This window comes from Myodes glareolus, chromosome 1 (assembly GCF_982192425.1).
Source record: "Myodes glareolus chromosome 1, mMyoGla1.1, whole genome shotgun sequence".
Classification (NCBI taxonomy): Eukaryota; Metazoa; Chordata; class Mammalia; order Rodentia; family Cricetidae; genus Myodes; species Myodes glareolus.
The window spans coordinates 121,947,576-121,966,554 of NC_142026.1; the positions used below are offsets into that span (position 1 = coordinate 121,947,576).

At 38.3% G+C, this 18,979-nt stretch overlaps 1 protein-coding gene across 7 annotated transcripts in view; it reads left to right on the forward strand.

The window, feature by feature from the left end:
* Utrn (utrophin) overlaps positions 1–18,979 on the forward strand; it is a 504,577-nt gene that overhangs the window by 434,073 nt on the left and 51,525 nt on the right. For all 7 annotated transcript variants that reach the window (XM_087911817.1, XM_087911819.1, XM_087911818.1 and 4 more), the window contains 3 exons: positions 5,244–5,445; positions 11,574–11,659; positions 15,396–15,553. In XM_087911817.1, coding sequence (XP_087767943.1) covers positions 5,244–5,445; positions 11,574–11,659; positions 15,396–15,553 — 446 coding nt within the window. The remainder of the gene's footprint in view (positions 1–5,243; positions 5,446–11,573; positions 11,660–15,395; positions 15,554–18,979) is intronic.

The following is an 18,979-nucleotide window of genomic DNA, read 5'->3' on the forward strand; positions in this document are numbered from 1 at the left end:
CACCTATAGATGAAAGCCCTGCAGAACTAAAGGCTGTTCTGTTTATGGTACATATTTGCCTTTAAGGACTGAAAGTAACGCAAAGGATAGAGATTACTCCCATGATCATGATGGATTATGATTACATATGATGTTAGTATGTTCTTTTTCTTTGGTATATAATGGTCTTTGTATTTTTATTATTTTCTTCAAGTCACATTATACGTTTCATAGAATATATATATATATATATATATATATATATATATATATAGTGTGTGTGTGTGTGTGTGTGTGTGTGTGTGTGTGTGTTAGCAGTTGACTAAAAGATGTTTTGTAGCAGGCCATGGCAGAGAAACCAGAGGAAGCCCTGGCTGAGAGGGAGGCAGTCCCTTTATCATATAAAAGGATGGTGTCCTGTAACAGCCGTATTTACTCAACCATAAAAGCTACCTTGGATTTAGGCATGTGAACACTAACCTGAGATAAGAACAAGGGGGATGGATAGAAGCATCCAGGCAAAGGCTTGGGGACAGGCCAGAGAGTGTCATGTGGGGGAAGAACTTAGTTCTTTGTCCAGTACTCGGAAGTTTCCTTAAATTCTATTTAGGTCAGTTCAGGGACCTTTTACAATTTTTTTCTTGAAATTTGTGATTTGGGGGTATTCTTATTAACTGTTACTAACATCACGTATTAAGACAGGCTCTTACTTTCCTACGATGGCCTGGAACTCACCGCATTGCTTAGACTCTTCTTGAACTTGTATTTCTCCCGTTTCTACCTCCCAAGTTGCATGATGACTTGAAACCATGACTAATTTCTAAGGAGTATTTTGAGTCTCATGATTTTAAGTTTGGATAATTTTTTTTCTGTGTAGACTAGGGAAGTATACAGCCATTTTCGACTTTGAGAGACTCCAAAGACAATACCAACTAGCAGGTGTATATGCTAAATAGTATTTTAGCATGGAGAGCAGCGGGAATAGGATGAGTAGATGGTTCTTACCAAAGAAGATGGATGCTGAGCCGACTAGATGTAATAGGGAAAGGGATGATGGTCTAGCTTTATAGGATTGCCTGGGGGGGGTGCAATTTGTTTGCATAGGGCTTGATAGTTGGTAAATTGTGAAGGGTGAAGGATGGATATTGCAAGGAGCGGTGCCGCTTGTTTGTCCCGGCTGCCCAGCTAGCTTAGCCCCAAAATAACCACATAGAAACTGTATTAATTAAATCATTGCTTGGCCCATTAACTCTACTTATTGGCTATGTCTTACATCTTAATTTAACCCATTTCTACTAATCTGTGTATTACCACATGGCAGTGGCTTACCAGCAAAGCACGTCTCTCTCCGGCAGCAGATCCATGGCGTCTCTCTGACTCTGCTTTCTTCCTCCCAGAATTCAGTTCCGTCTTTCCCACCTAAGTTCTGCCCTATCAGGCCAAGGCAGTTTCTTTATTCATTAACCAATACAAGCAGCACATAGACAGAAGGACCTCCCACACCAGATGAAAGGTGTTAGGAAAGCTAAAGATTTGTAGACCAGATTTCAGAAGAAAGAGATTTTGATTTGGAACACACAGAGGTAGAGAGGTTCCTAAAAGAGAATGGTTATAGTTCTTGAGTAGGGAACTGAACAGTGGGGATGGGCTGGTGTTCACCAGGAGACAAGAGGCAGGAATGGGAGACTGGAAGAGATGTCGTCTGAAGAGATGCCAGTGTTGTGACATGAGCAGGGCGTCATTTCTGCAGATCAAACATCTAAGTCTGAAAGCTGGTGTGCAGTAATGTTTCTTGGTGCCTGCGAAAGAGGACATGGGTGGTTGCTAGGAAGGCTAGAACACATGACGAAGACCTAGAGAGATGTCCAAAGCCCCAGGTCTGGGGCTCAACAGTGTTCCTTCTGTTTTTATTAGTTTCCACCCCCACCCCCACCTCCAGGACAGGAAGTGATGGCGCATCTCTGTTTGATCCCCGGTGCTTCATATTCAGGAATTTATAGAAGTTTGAAACTTGGTTAGGAAATGAGTGGCCTGTTTGTTCCATTTATCGCATGACTGGGCGGGCTGTCATTTTTCTCCCTCTGAAAAGACGAAATCACAATTTCCTGTGATTTAAATGTAGTCTGTTCTTTAAAAGGTACCTAAATGTGACACTTCAGGAAGATGCATGCTTGGCTTAGGCACTGTGTCGGAGTGTCAGAGTAAATCACTGGAAATTGAAGACATGATCATCCATGAGATGTGGCAAATTACGGCCTGAACCCCAGAGTGGGAAACAAGGGAGGCTTTGCTGAGCTAAGTGGAGGGTGGCCTGATCCAGGAAGCAGTCTTTTGGAAATTTGGTCTATTGTCACTCTGTGTTGTGTGGCTGGCGTAATTAGTATTGGAATTCAGAAATCTTAGCATTCTGGCAGTAATTGAATATATTTCTTGTATCTGTGGAGAACTGTACTTCTCCATCTACTGTCTTTATTCAGCACGTCCCTTTGTCATATGCTGTAAAGAATGGTTTTGCTAGTGCTCTCCAGAGGGTCAAGAATTGAAAACAGTGTATATTACCAAGAAATGAGGAGAAAATGATAATGAAAATTCTAGATGATTCCCAGGTCTCTTATTATTATTATTTGGCACCATTTTCTAGCTCGTGGAATACTTATGCAAATTATTTTTGTTAGGCGCTTACATTTAGCAGTGATATAGTTGACATATAGTTGTCATGTCTCTGGATTGAGTCTTTTTAAAAAATCTTCCCTACTGAGATATTGTAGATGTGTGTTCGTCTATGTCATTTTAACATAATTCTTCTCCACTGTAAACAACTTGGAAAAAAAAATCATCCCATGTTGGTTCAACAGCTGGCATGGACACATTTCATAATTGTACTTAAAATTCAAAATTTTGGTTAGTCAGTGGCTACAACTACCAAGATTCAAAGGAAGCTGTTCATTCATTATGGCTAATTGTCAAAATATGTTATATTGGGGGCTAGGGATAGTTTATTCATTAGGCAAGGAAGTAGTTACTTAAATGTTTCAAGCCCCACTTAGATGTTTTTCAGTGCTGAAAACTGGAATATGAAGATATTCATTTTACATAATGGTAATTTCCATGAGATAATTTTAAATTAGCGCTAGTCTGTCATTTCCCATACCTGTGTGTTGAGAATTAGGTCAATAAATAGATAGCAGTCTGCGGGGCTGCTAGCCTTTTCCTTTGCAGCTGGCTGAGGAGTAGCTTGGAGTTAAAGTCTTCATAACAATCTTTTTTTGCCGGGGGTGGGGGCTGTGTGTACAGTGTCTGCCTCAGTAAGACCACATGCCACCCATGTGTCACACATGCCACCCACCCACGTGTCACGCATGCCACCCACGTGTCACATATGCTGCAGTTTCCTTTCCCTGGTGGATTCCTTGACTAACTTAGTCTTCTGTTTTCCGAAGCAGTGTCTCCTCCTGGAAGAGTATCTCCCCCACCTTGCTTCCTTAGACCTCTTCTGTCTTACCTATCTTATCCTTTAAGGCCTATTTCAAATTTCACCTCCAAGATAGTCTCTTCAATTTGTTCTTCCACCAAGCACTCCTAGTCCAGAAGTCTGAAGCATGAAATACTACAGTATCCAAAGCTGACATGGTGGCAGAATTGCATACCTGACCTTAGCTGATGAGTCAGTCATGGTAAAAATCCTTTACAGGGGGCTAGAAAGATGATTCAGCAGAAGGCTTGCTGCTCTTTTAGGGGAACAGGGTTCAGTTTCCAACACCCACACCAAGTGGCTAACAACTGCCCACAACTCTGATGTAATGCTTTCTAATCTTCAAGGACATCCCCACACACATGGCACATAGACTCACATAGACATAGAAGTAGCCATCAAGACAAATCTTTAAACATACTTTATCAGTAACTTCAGGTAGAAACATAAGGTTAGACATAGCAACCTTTGTGTTCGACTTGAGTCAAATCCACAACAGCTCTTGCTGAGTTTATGCAAATGTGGCAAAACCACAAAGGTAGAAAAACTGAAAACGCAAAACACTCCCTTACAGCATTTCCTGCCACAGATTCTTAGCCTGTGTCTGCTCTCACAGACGTTTGTACATTGTTCTCTCAGACACTGTTATTCTTCCTCTTAGTAGTGTTACCTGGATGCTTCTTAAGAAGGGGTTCCTTGCACACCCTAAATGCTGTAACACTGACCTTGCCCACCATCTGTGATTTACACATGAAGAATAAAGATGGAAGCAAATTGGTCTGTGAGCCCATCTGAATCCATCTTAACTTGTTGTCTGAGTCCATCTTAGTTGTTTGAAAGGCAGAACAGCAGGGGTAGAAGGCCTGATTTGGGCCAGTTTTGGTTGTTCAGGATAATTCTAATTTGATTCTCTTCAGGTAATAGAGAGCTGTTAATTTTCTATAACATCTGATTCTGTATGTTTGCCTCATTTTTCACAACTTTCTTCAATGACTTTTTAATGTCACTATCTACATTTCTAAAAACTGTTAAGGAATAATTAGTTTGACGGTGGTATGAAGAATGGCTGGTTGAAGACAGTTGGTTATAATTAGAACTAAGATTCAGGTTGCTGTTCTTGTTGCCACAGGTAATAAAAATTGCTTTGCATTTCAAAGAGCTAGAATAAAGGATTTTGAGTGTTTTGCCTACAAAAATGGCAACTGTTTGAGGAGATGATGGGTCACCCCAATTTCAACATCACACTGTGTAGATAGGAGACATGTATTGAAACCACTGAGTCCCTCATTAATATGTGCATTTTCAGTGTTTCTATGAGCATCACTTCAAAATAAATTTAGAAAATGTTAAAAAAAAATAGCAAAAGTGGATATGTAGGAAGTGGTGAGCCAGCTTTCATTGTGAATTAAGGTGAGGTGAGCAGTATATTAACATGAAATGTTCCAATGTTTGACACAAGCTTAATGACGTAGACCTTTCTATAATGAAAAGCACAAAGAATCTAAAAAAAAAAAACAAGAATGCTAAAAAGGAAGACGTTCAAAGGTCAAAAGATGGAGAAAGATCCAGAAGCTAAGAGGTTAGATGGAAAATCACTAAGGCAGATTGAAGAAGATATTGGAAATGAAAGAATAGAAGTGTTGTGTATTCCATTAACAACTGAAGTTAACCGAGAAGCATCAGGTCATGAGTTGAACAGTCCAGCTAAATGCTAGAGAGTAGAATGGCTTGTGCTTCAGTGTTGCTATGTAAGGCAATGACTGTCCCCAATTCTCTCCCCTCTTCTGACTAGTGGATCTGTTAGAGCTGAACACAACGAATGAAGTTTTCAAGCAGCACAAACTGAACCAAAATGATCAGCTCCTGAGTGTCCCAGATGTCATCAACTGTCTGACCACAACTTATGACGGACTTGAACAATTGCATAAGGACCTGGTCAATGTTCCGCTCTGCGTCGATATGTGTCTCAACTGGTTGCTCAATGTATATGACACGTAAGTTTGTAATTTATCCACTCAATGAACATAAGTGAGTGAAACGTAGTGATAATAAACTTGGCAGTATCATTATCATCATCTTCATCATCATCATTATCTTTGTTATCTTCATTATTGGGTGACACTAGACAAGTTTGCATATGCTAGACAAACAATTTACCAAGGAGTTATATCCCAGGCCTTAAGTGATTTTTTTTTAAAGAATGTACTTTCATAATCCCTTCCCCAATGGAAAGATTTGTTTTGACTGTGTAGAGTAAATGACTTTCCAAGTCATTAGGTCCTAACTAAGAGTAAGAAAGAACACTTATATTATGCCTCAGCTGTTGACTAAGATCAAGGGAAAGAAACCTAACTTTTCTTTCATAACAGCCAATGAAGGCTGTGAATGATGTGGGATTCCCCTCTGTATGCTGTGAGTATCATTGGTTAACAAAGGAACTGCTTTGGGCCTATAGCAAAGCTATAGGGTAACAGAGCTAGGCGGGGAAAACTAAACTGAATGCTGGGAGAAAGGAGGCAGAGTCAGGGAGAAGCCATGGAGCCGCTGACAGAGACAGATGTGCCAGAATCTTGCTGGTAGTCCATGAGATGGTAGGCTCATGGTAAAATATAAAATAATGAAGATGGGTTAAATTAAGATGTAAGAGTTAGCAAATAAGAAGCTAGAGCTAATGGGCCAAGCAGTGATTTAAATAATAGAGTTTCTGTGTGATTATTTGGGGGCTGACCAGCCTATTACAACATGTGAAAGTAGCATTCTTTGTCAAGAAGCAACTAGGAAAATCTAAGCTAGTCTGATTTCTTTCTCTTTGTTCCTTACTATCTTGGTTTATTATTTTCAAAAGAAACCAATTAATTCACACTTACTGTGAATTAAAATGATTTACTGCCATATAAGAACTTCTGTAATCTTTGTATGGTGATTTGAGAGTAATTTGGATGGCAATGATAAGACTCAATTTGTCTTTAAATCTTAGATTCATTGCCATTGTGGTTATATTTGTATAAATTGTTTTTACTAATTGATGCTGTAGGATACAAACGTGTGTAATTGAACTGTTTCTCACTGTATATAAAGAGCACCCCCAGCTTCCAGCTCAGCTCATCCCCCCCATTTCTATGACCCCTCTGATTTTGGCAATGAATTTGTGCATTAATCAGTTATGAAGACTTGCTGTGAGCTGGCATTTTGGAAATGTTGGGAATTATTCATTCTTTTAGTAGGGGGTTGAAGTATGCAAGGATGAAACAAGAGAATGAAGCCTGTTGCTTTTCTCCTGGATCCCAAAAGTTAGTTCCCATTAATTAGCTCTGTGAAATTTTGCATTTGTCAGACTTTGATTTGAAGAGGAAAAGGGTAGATGATAGTTCATAAATGTACCTGCTGATCGGTGAATTATTCTGTGTAAGATATAAATGATGATGATGATGATGATGTTGATACCTTTAGGTGGGATTTATCTATTATTTTTGTTTACTTTTTTCATTAGAAAATCCCTTTATCTTTCAATATTAATAAGTACCATGCAAGGTAGTCACTGTGTGCTTGAGTGTGGCTGAAGGTGAGGCTTGTTTACTAGGAGGAATATGGGATTTACTGCAATACCTTGTCGTCTAGTCTCTTTTTCTATGTTGCTTTTTAATACAAAGGTTTGATTCTTCGAGGCTACAATATTAATGTTTGCATTACTGTCTCATTAATTTGCTCAAATGTTTTAAAGCCTCAAAGGAGATCTTTTCTACAGTAAATTCACCAAAAATAGCTGGTTATGTCAATGTTGCTGTGCAGTAGCCTATAAAATGGATTCACAATCCAGGAAGAAACCTAAATTAGAACACTCAGGGACTTCATCTGACCCTGTGAAATAGGATGGAGAAGGACATCTTGATCAGATTTTATGGAGAGCACTCTTCCCCCAAGCAGTGTCAGGCTATGACAACATTAGATTTCTGGGCTGCTGTAACAAAACTGTTAGACTGGGTTGCTTAAATAATATTTCCTCATGTTTAAAGGCTAAAAGACTGAGATCAACATGTTGGCAGGGCTGATTTGTTTGCTGTTTTCTCCAGAACCTTTCTCCATGGCTTTTCGCTGGCTGTCTTTTCTCTGTTATATACCCTGCGGGCACACCAGGCATACTGAAGTAGGGTCTGCTCTTTCAACCTCATTTTAACTGACTCTTTAAATATGCGGCTGGTGAGAAAAACAATGATCTAAGATACAAAGAGTTAGGACTATGACGTATGAACGTCAGAGAAACACAGCTACGCTCAGAATGTACACATATGCTCCTCCCTCTCTAGAACAAGGGAGTAGTGCCATTTGGTTAGGCTTCCACTAGTGCATGAAATGTTGTGATTCATTTCTGGGGATTAAATGTTGACGTAATTCCACTTCTACCTGTCAGATGTGAACACATGAAAATGCCACACTGATTTTTTTTTTTTTAGCTTGAAAGACAATGCCTTGAAATGTATCATTGTTCCATTTTAGTGGAGAAAAAGTCTACAAGACTTACTTTCCCTCTCTGCTGGTGAAATACATCAATCACCCTCCTGGGTCAGATGGGTTCCCTTCAGTCTCACTTTGTATCTTGGAGTAAATGAATTAAGCCGAGGAAAAATCAGTTACTCTGTAGGCAATAATCTCTGATGCCCAGAGTTGACAGCCTAAGGTTCTCTACTGTGTGTGGCTTATTCATTTATCTAAGCAATGGCTGTTAACTCTATTTCAAGCAATAGTACTGAGTGAATCTGATAAGCTATAATTTACTCCTTCCAGAGTTGGTATCTGAGACATTACAGAATCTTAAGAAATCTTTGATCTTAAAAATGAAGCCTATGTTCAGCTTTTTTTTTTAAAAAAAGTTTTCTGTAACAGAGTTGTTCTTTAAGAAAATGTTTTAGCATAGAGTCCTTCAAGCACAGGTGTTGGGAGAAAGAGTTTCTTAGCAAAAGGGCAGTAGTGCACACCCAAGACAGAGGATCAGCCTTCTTGAAAGAGTTGCAGTGATTTACCTATTCTGACATCAGTCATTCCTTCATTATGTTATTAACCCAACACTGTCATAAGAAGGCGATGAAATCAGTTCACGCCGAGGATGGTATACTTTGGCTAGTCCTGTGAGGGATTTCAGCCCATGACTGGCTTGCCCTTGCTGTAACACAGCCAGGTGGGAAAGCTGAAGGAACAAAACTGTTCCCTTGATGACCAAGAAGTACAAGAAGGAGGACACTCCTGTTATCTCTTTGGAGGGCCTCTTGTAGGCCTTCCCGTAGACCCTTGCTCTTCAAGTTTCTACTCCCTCCCAAGAGCACCACATAAGACTAAGTCTTCAACACATGATCCTTGGGGACCATTTCGGATCTAAACTCTGGCTTTGTTGTGTATTTTCAACTGCGTTATTTACTGCGGTACGATGCAACCAGGGCAGACCTTCCCCACTGCAGCTTGACACAGTGAGTCATGCCAACAGAGATCAAAGAATTCTAATCTGAAAGTGCCCTAGAGAAGAGATATGATCTTTCCATTCTGCCCTCTATTTAACTGATTGAAAGGCCAACACAATGAGAGCTTATCTGTAACCACCTGTTACAAATTAATTATAGTTATAGGACTAATTTGCAGTTTTTCTTTTCCCAGTCACATGGCTATTCTCATCATATTGCTATAGCGAAGTCAATCATACATTATAAATCAAGTAAACTTTTAAGTCCTAGCATGGACCCAGATCCCCTTTATAGTCTAAATTTTGTGCTCAGGTTGCTATGTGACTTGGCAGCCATTTAACTTTGGCATCTCAGTTTCTCATCTGAAAAATTGAAGTACAAACATCTGCACAGCTTCCCACACAGAAGGTGAGTGTGAAGGGCCAATAAGCCAATATGTGTAGAAGGGGCTTTATAAACTGTAGCTATCAAATTGATGCCATTTATGAATTCACAGCCTCACTCAGGCTTCATCTTCCCAGGTTAAAAGTCTTGATTTCATAATCTTCCTTCTGGATTTAATGGAGATCAAAACCGTTTAGCTCATGCTTTTGAGCAATAATCTGGAACTCTCGGTTCAGACGTTTCTTTTCTCTATAGAGGATATTAGCTCCATTTGTTAGAGTAAGAAGTCATATTTTCCCCACTATTCTGAGATGAATATAATTTTAAAGATACTTAGCTTCACAGTTAAACTAATGTCAGAAGTTACTTACAAAAGCTGTCAGGGGAATGGAATACTTAGATGTTGGGCCAAATCACTCACTCATACATTTTATAGCTCCCAGATGCATCTCTGATTAGATACCCTACTTGACATCAAACTGTCTATGATATGGTCCCTTTGTGCATAGACTGACAACCAGTGGGCCTGAATAAAAACGTTCTCCCCTCCCTAAGTTTTGGAGGAGCTGTGTTTCCAACCATGCCTGTGTCCTTTTGCTTGGGCTTTTGCCATGACATCTCATGTCTGACTATAGACTTCTCTTTCTTGTGGGAGTGGGAGGCCAATACTAGTGTTTGAACCTAGAGCCTCCTCCTTGCAAGGCAAGTACTCTGCCACCGAGATCCAACTGCAGGCCTTGATTTTGACTTCTTTATTAGCTGTGGTTGTGAGCCACCATGTGATTGCTGGGAATTAAACTCAAAACCTCTAGAAGAGCAGCCAGTGCTTTTAACTACAGAACCATTTCTCTTTTAAAATACTATAGATTGCAAAGTCTACTAGTTCTTTTTCTATAGCTGTGATGAAACACCATGATCAGCCCAGCTTATAGAAGGAAGTGTCTATTTAGGCTTGCAATTCCCAGGGCTCAAGAATCCATAGCCATCACGGGACAGTGGCAGGCCTGGCTACAGTATGGTGGCTGGAACAGCAAGCAGAGTGAGAACACTGGGGACTCTCAAAGCCACACTCAGTAACATACCTCCTCCAGCAAGGCCACACCTTCTAAACCTACCCAAACATCTGCCAACTGGGGACCAAGAATTCAAACACCTGAGTGGGCACATTCCCACTCATACATCACACCTCCCAAACCTCCTCAATAGCACCACCAACTAGGTTCCAAAGTCAAATACTGTGGGGACGTTTCTCATTGAAATAACCATGCTCAATCTTATGTGCCCATATGATAGTGTTAACATTTGCTTGTTGGTTTTTAAGTGTACTCTATGTGTGCCTTGAATACTGCCCTAAGAACATTTTGAGTATGGACCTAAACTGAAAAATGATGGAGACTCTGAAAGAATAGCTATAGGAATAAGACTTTTTATTGGACTGTGTGTTACTCTACTGCAAAGATCATTGTGTCTTGCTAATTTTCTGGTGCTTTCCCATCACTGGTATCTACTACCATGACCAGTTCTTGTGTAACAGCTTAATAATACTTTGATAGACACTGGAGTAAAGACAGCCCTGCTTTTACAGATAAAATAAATCTGTCTTTTAGCCAGTTCATAAGTGAAATTGAAATGGTGTCTCACTGGCTTAGTGTGAAAGAATTTCCTAATGCTGATTAATTAATACACCCCGATTTTAATTACAATTTCATGCTTCCCCTAATACAGATTTCACACCTGCCTATTTGAAATCATTCACTATTAAAACTGCAACAATTTATAGACTACATTGACAAAGATCAAAGTAAACGAGGACAGCAAGTTTTCAAGTTCTACAAATACTGAACTTTCAATATATAATTTTCTACATAGGTTTTTAACATTTGAGTTTTAATGTATTAGTATTCTTCTCTTGCTATACAAAGTTGCATGCGTACTCCATGTAACTTATGTATATATTGATTTTGCATTTATAATCAACATATTTTATTTATAGTATTTTTGAAAGTGAGATTGTGTTGTCTATATGCTTACTGTTCTGTATTCTTTTAATGTTCTTGTGCTGCATTTTGTGTGGAAAATGACTTCATTATCTTTTTCTGGACTTGCTTGGCGACCATTGATACACACTGTCATGAAGTTGTGGTGTAGGTTTGACAGTAATTGTTAAAACTAAAAGACAAGTTGTATCTTTAACTTGCATTTCTTCTACAGTGGCTTTCTCTCAAGAAAGTGACGTTTAGCATCTAGTATATAATTTCAAATGCATATAACCCATCTTATAATTTCAGGGGTCGAACTGGAAAAATTAGGGTGCAGAGCCTGAAGATCGGACTGATGTCTCTCTCCAAAGGCCTCCTAGAAGAAAAGTACAGATGTATGTAAGACCTTCTGTAGCACAATGCTTCCGGTAATAATATCCCTTCACTGAGCACTGGCTTTATGTGGCCTGCTGCAATGCCAGTTCCCATTTTTAAGAACCCAGTTCAGGTAAAGAGAGTCAGGTTTGTGCGATTTGAGAAGCTGATAATTGCAGGGTCACAGGTGACTTGATGGAGTAAGAACCATGCACAAAGATGTCAGTGTCACATCTTTAGACCTGTTTTTTTTTTCTTTTTGTAACTCCAAACCTCCTTCCCCTCTCTTCTTTTTTTTTTCTTTTCTTATGTTTATATTCTATGATTTTAAGAAAGGAAAGAGAAGGCAAAGAAAGGTAAGAGGCACTGAAACTTTTAGTAGCATTAATTCTAAATCGCTATATTTTGTACTTTTGACATGATAAATGGCTTTAATTTTTATTTTGATTGTTTATAGTCATTCAGACAACCAGTGGGGCCCCTTTAAGTCTCAACTGCTGAAATATATCTTTGTATGGTCAAGCGAGGGAGGTCTGCGTTTGCACCTCTCCCACTCAGTGACTAAGAGTCATTAGGTAGGTGCCTTGATCCCCATGAATATTTCTAGCCAAAAGTAATGTTACTTCTGCCTCCTGGTGCACGGAGCTGCATTTCAGAGGGTGAAAGATGAAGCCAACAATTGTAACACTGAAAGGAAGTTGGGATAATATATTGCAAATTGCCAAAGATAGCAATGCTCAAATAAATGATCACCATCCCCATGTTTCTCCAAACTCATCACCATGGTAACTATCTTTTAGTTTAATTTGCCCATAAAAGATAAGTAACTTGTTACTGCCAAGCCCACTTCTAGATGATTCTGTGCAGATAAAACTGTGTATTTGGAAGAGAGGATGGAGGATAATTCATGAATAAGAAAACATCAAAATACAAAAGATGGGTACAAGGAAGGAGTGAGAGTAAGGGGCTCTATTAATAACTCTGTGGTCCAGCACATGCTAAGCATGCACAAGATCCTGGGATCAAGCCCCAGAATCAAGAAAATAAACTTTTCCCCCAAATGAAGGTGTTTGGTCATTGATCATATTACTTAGCTAAATTTTGTCTCACTAAAAGCATGCTGCATTCAAAATCATGTATTTTTAGGGATAACTGTTAGATTGTTTGATTTTGAGTGCCAAGCCTAGAACCCGAAGGCATGATTTTCTTACATAATTTGACAAAAATGTTAAGGAAAGCAATGTAGATTTGCATAGAGCATAAACTTACTGTGAGATCAGGAGGTGGGAGTGTATGAATGTGCGTGAGTCTTGCAAATCTTGTAGAGAAAAAAAAGAAAGCCTTACATAAAGTTTGGTTGGTGACCCTTTGTTTAGAACTTCAGGAGTTTTCATCATTATCAGTAAAAGATACTATTTCAAAAGCTGAGATCTTGGCATTTCTAAAATGATAACTGAAAAATCAGTGTTCCAAAATTAGGAAAAGATTTTTTTTCTTTCTAATCATCTGTTATTTGGGGTTTTCATATGCTCCTGGAAGACTTGGGGCTTTAAATGTAGCAGTTACATCATAGTGCTGAGTGGACACTAAAATGAATGCAAATTCAAACTCAAGATTTGCATTTTCTGCAAAACAGCAATAGATGCTCAGATTGGACAGGGAAGCAACAGCCCTAGAAGAAGGGAAGTATAGCAAGTTTCTACAATTTAATATAACCCACGCACAATGGATGCCATTTTAGGACATAATTAAATAAGAAATCTCTTGGGTTAAATCTTTAATCCATGTCTTTGCCTCAATATTGAGGCTCTAAAAATGTTCTGAGGTTTAGTTTTACTTCTTATATTGAGATCCTTAGCAACTCCGATTCTACTCTTGATTTCCCCAGTGTTATGAGAACATCTCTTCCTGATTACTTCTTGTGTGAGAATTAATATTCAAGACAAATTGCTGTTCAGACTCAATGGCAAGAGCCATCCGTATGAAAGCAGGTTTTGTGGTGGCTGAAGTCAGAAGTCTTCTTTCCGCTGGTGCCTATGACTTGTGTATTGATGGGAATGGCTCTGGAGTAGGTTCTGGCATGCCCTGTGTCCTCCTGCAAATGGCGCAGAGCTTGCTGACTTCAGCAGAAACGCAGTCACCAAGCGTCTTCTGGAGAGCTCTTTGCACCTCCTCTGGGTCGATTTATTCAAGTGTGTCTCTTAGTTGTTGTTTATTAAATTAAACAACATGTGTGGCCCATTCTCAAGTTCTCACACTGCTTTTTGTGCCTGACTAGAAGAATGAAAACGTAGAACTGTTTTTTGTGACCCTCATTTCTCTAGCGTCTGTGAGTAGTCTCACCTTCTTAGTGCCACGGCAGCATAACTTTCTGCCTCCAAGGAGGACAGCTGGGCAGATTTGTTCCTCTTACCAATGTGCACTTCTCTGTAAAGATCGGTGCGCGTGTACGTAGATGCACAATAAACACGGTTATAAGACTTCTGGGCCAGTGTTTTAAGGGTGTAGTAATCGTTTTTAAGTAATGAAACAATTTGATCTCTAAGAAAATCTAAGTGAACAAGTGATAACAAAAATTAAGTTTATCACAAATGAATTTACTTTCCTCTCGCGTGCTTATAATTAAAGCTGTATACCATGATAATTACTCTGTCAATATCACTAAGTATGCTTCAGTTTGGAACTTCACTGTTGACGCTTTCAGAGCTGGCATCCTTCCTCTTTGACAAGAGGAGAATGACATTTTATCTCCTGCTAATTTATCGAGTATTGTTTGAAAATAGTTTTGTAGAACCTCCTACGTATTTATCCCTCTTTCTTCTATTCTTAGCACCACATGAAGAGCATTTAGATAGCATGTCTTTTGAGCCATTAGACTTGAAAATGCCTCTCAGATTTGTCAATTTCTATGACAGCGGGGATTGTTTTTAATTAGCTGTGTTTCCCTGTTGAAAAAGTAAATTCCTTTACTACATTTGCTTCTTGAATGGGAATCGTGTAATAATTGTGATCCTTAAAAGGTTACCAATGGTGGATCTAAGATAAATATCTTGGAAAGGGGGGTTTATATTGCTGATTTAAGAAACTTAGGAAACAAATTAGTGTTTGTTTTGTTTAAGCATAAAGAAGACAAAAGATACAAACATTTTTAAGTCTTAATATTGAAAAAATGTTTAATTACATAGATGAAAACAAAAATAACATATGTAGCTAATAAATTCCTAAAATGAAAAGCTAAAGCTCTTTACATTTTGTATTTACATTATAAAGTAGATATAAACATAGATATACTGAAAGAAGATGAAACATATTCATAGAATATTGAATTTCTGAGTGATCACAAAGTTGGTAAATCAATTGATAAATGTAAAGGTATACTTTATAAACTATGTCCTTTAACAACTCATAAGGGAATCTTTATTTTTCCTCATCCTCTTTCTTAAGGGAATATCTTACAGAGACCATTAAACTAACCGATGTACATTTACTTGTAGTGTTTAAAACAATACTTCTGATTATATGTATTGACAAGTGATATCAGGTTATTCATAGACACGTGACTCTTATAGTTCTAATTGCAGATAGCAGATTAAGAGACTTCAAACTCACCAGTAATCTGATCTGAATCATGTCCCTTCACATTTTTTTTTTCATTTTCAAGTTTACATAATTCAATCCATATCACCAAAGATGTGCTTTAAATAAGGCCACACTTTGAGTAGGTAGACAGTAACGCCTTGTTCTCCCTCTTTGTAGGTCTCTTTAAGGAGGTGGCAGGGCCAACAGAGATGTGTGACCAGCGGCAGCTTGGCTTGCTGCTTCATGATGCCATCCAGATCCCTCGGCAGCTGGGGGAAGTAGCAGCCTTTGGGGGCAGTAACATTGAGCCCAGTGTTCGAAGCTGCTTCCAGCAGGTAAGCATGAGCATCAAGGGTGTGGGATGTTTTGGGAAAGGGACTTAAAGATGTTTCCAAAAAGCAAATCAGTTCATTGGACTAGAATCACATGGTGGAGGTTTGGGGTACCTGCCCTTTTTAGCTGGTATTTTCTTTTCTTAAGTCATGTTTGATTCAACAAATAGTAAAGCCTGGATAGAGCTGTATCTTTTTCAGGAAGTATAAAATGAAGGGTAATGTCTGAATTCCAATACCCCCGGCTCAGTCCTCATTTATTGCCACTCATCCCCTTGTTCTCAGTAACTGTATACAATATATACAGGCAATAAATATATCAACCATGTCTAATCCATTTGCATTTGACAAATTTGGAAAACAATACGTCCTTCCTATCTACTCCAAAATCTTGTACCTAATTAACTTTCTATCATAACTTGCATTACCATCCAAAATTATCTTTTGATATCTCTCAGCCTTATATACTTTACATTGCTTTAGGGAAATTCTTTTCTGAGTCTTGCATACAATGAAAACTATAACTGTGTAGTCTTCAACTACCTCAGAGACCCAAGAAGTAAATAATATTAACTGAGTAAGCAGGAAGTGCAAGCAAGTGGCTTCCAAACATTGTGAGAAATGATATAAACAGCTGGCTGCCTGAACAGTCACCCAGAATTCCTCTGTAATGTTGGGGCATCCATCTTCAGCCTATAGGCCTAGAATGTCTAACAGACTTTTCTATGAAGCAGAGACATTTTTCTTTTTTTTTTAATTGATTTTATTGAGCTCTATATTTTTCTCTGCTCCCTTTCCTGCCTCTCCCCTCCCCTTCAAATATCTCCTATGGTCCCCATGCTTCCAATTTACTCAGAAGATCTTGTCTTTTATTGTTTTCCATGTAATTAGATCCATATATGTCTCTCTTAGGGTCCTTGTTGTTGTCTAGGCTCTCTGGGATTGTGATTTGTAGAATGGTTTTCTTTGCTTTATATTTAAAAACCACTTATGAATGAGTACATATGATAATTGTCTTTCTGGTTCTGGGTTACCTCACTCAATGTGATGTTTTCTAGTTCCATCCATTTGCTGGAAATTTCAAGATGTCATTATTTTTTATGCTGTGTAGTACTCCACTGTGTAAATGAACCACATTTTCCTTATCCATTTTTCGGTCAGGGGGCATTTAGGTTATTTCCAGGTTCTCGCTATGACAAACAGTGCGAAGCAGGGTTTTTGAAGGACTTTCTCGCTTTGTCTGAGCAAAGTTTGGCAGTCACACTTTTTTGTGTCCTCCTTCTTCCGTTAGGACAGCATACTGTCAGCAGTTGAGATAAGGGTACTTTCTTGCCCAGTGGTTTACTTTTGCCACAAAGAAAGAAAACTCCATGTGGAGTTTCTTCAGTGCCCATCATCTTCTCTAAAGTAGATTGATACTGCCAGGAGCAGACATATCTCACTGTCAAAAAAAAAAAAGAAAGAAAGAAAGAAAGAAAGAACGAAAAGAGAAAAGAACATACATTATTAAAATATCTTAAATGTCATATTTTGTAGATCTCTGAAGTGTTTGAAGATAACTTGTCCATTTAAAATATATCTGTTTTATCTTAAAAACATACCTAAAGTAACTACAAATTCAATTATAATACAATTAACTACTAACCTGTATCTCCGTACTGTCCTAAACAGTTGGTCATAATAATTTTCAAGGACCAGAGATTTGAATTACATTGTTAAATGAGTTGTATAGGTATAATAGTTTGAACAAGAGTAGAAATGTATGCACAGTATGTTCTAACAGAATAAATCTCAAATTTGTGTCAACAGAAAAATTTGTTTACAATATACAAAAGCCCAATCCAATGTAAAACATTTAAAACTAGTAGTTGCTTTCTAAAAGTAGATTCAATAAAGTACCTTTTTATCTTATCATATTTATATAATTCCTTTTTTTTCCAAAGTAGATTCTACCATTTTATCTTATCATATCCACGAGTAGAGAATGAAATTCTTAATCTGAAGGTTTTGGGTTTGAGCCCGACATTGGGTGTCATTTGTAGACATAAGTTTCTGGTCTACCTGTTCCCACAGACATTCAGTCCCAAAGAAACACACAGAAGCTTATATTAATTATTAACTGTTTGTCCTATTAGCTCAAGCTTATTATTAACTAGCTCTTACATCTTAAATTAACCCATAAGTTTTATCTATATTTAGCCACTTGTCTTGGTGCTTCTTCTCAGTAAGATATTCTCATCTTGCCTCTTCTGCATCTGGCTAGTGACTAACTCTCTGCCTTTCCTCTTTCCAGATGTCTGGCTGGTAACTGAGTCTTTGACTTTCCTCTTCCCAGATTTCTCTTAGTCTGGTTGCCCCCACTATACTTCCTCTCTGGATACTGACAAATCAGCATTTTATTAGACCAATATGCATGACAAATCTTTACAGTATACAAGAGCATTATCCCACAGCATTGGTGGAAGAGCAGCTTGCCCCATATACATCAGAAGAACATAAGCATCTGATGGTTGTTTATCCCTTTATAATACATTGAACATTATATTGACTTTAATATATATTTGCTTATTGAATGAATAAAAATGTCTCAATATTCTCTGCCCAGAAAATCATTTAATACGAAGGTATTACGAAAACAGCCATCTTTCCCGAAAAAGTATACACACATGCACAAAGAGTTATGTACTAAGTTTTCAGTGATCTGAGTTGCTAATTTTCACCTGGGCCAGAGCTGCAGTTTCTTTTTTAAATGCTTACTATGCATAAGCACATTTATAAATGCTCCTGATATCATCCATATGCATAAAGTTAGAAGCCTATAGATATTTATCCAAAGCATAGCCAATGATTTATGACTGCTGAGAAAAAATGCTCACATTGTATCTTTGAGGAGAATCAATGTCATGGGTTATTACATTTTATAATGGATCTCTTTCTTATTTTAGAAAGAAAAAAATACTACATGATTTTTTTATATATGATTTATATGCATATATGTCAGTGCGCATAGTGACCTCAACCACAGAAGGAAGAGGCTGTTGGTGAAATTTACTCCTGCTCTCAGGCAAAATGTTAGGACTTGAGGAAGGCTTGAGTTATCTCTTGATAAGTTTGGAGAGCTTATCAAGTGTGTTTGCACCAGCCAGCCTCTGGTGTGATGGCGTGACAGAACAGGGGCATGACACAGCAACAACTTCCTTTGCTCAGCATTTGTAAATGCCTTCCACTTGTCGGGTTATCAGTGAGTCCTCCCCTTCATGTGTTTACTGTCTTAGATAAGTCAGTTTTATAGAATTAAAGGATGTATGTAGAAAGATTACCTGGAATTGTCTATTCTTGTTATTGTTGTTTTTGTTATTGTTTGTTTGCTTGCTTCCTTTTTCTTTAATTTTAGCATTGAAAGGCTATGTACATGGCTCAGTTGTAAAG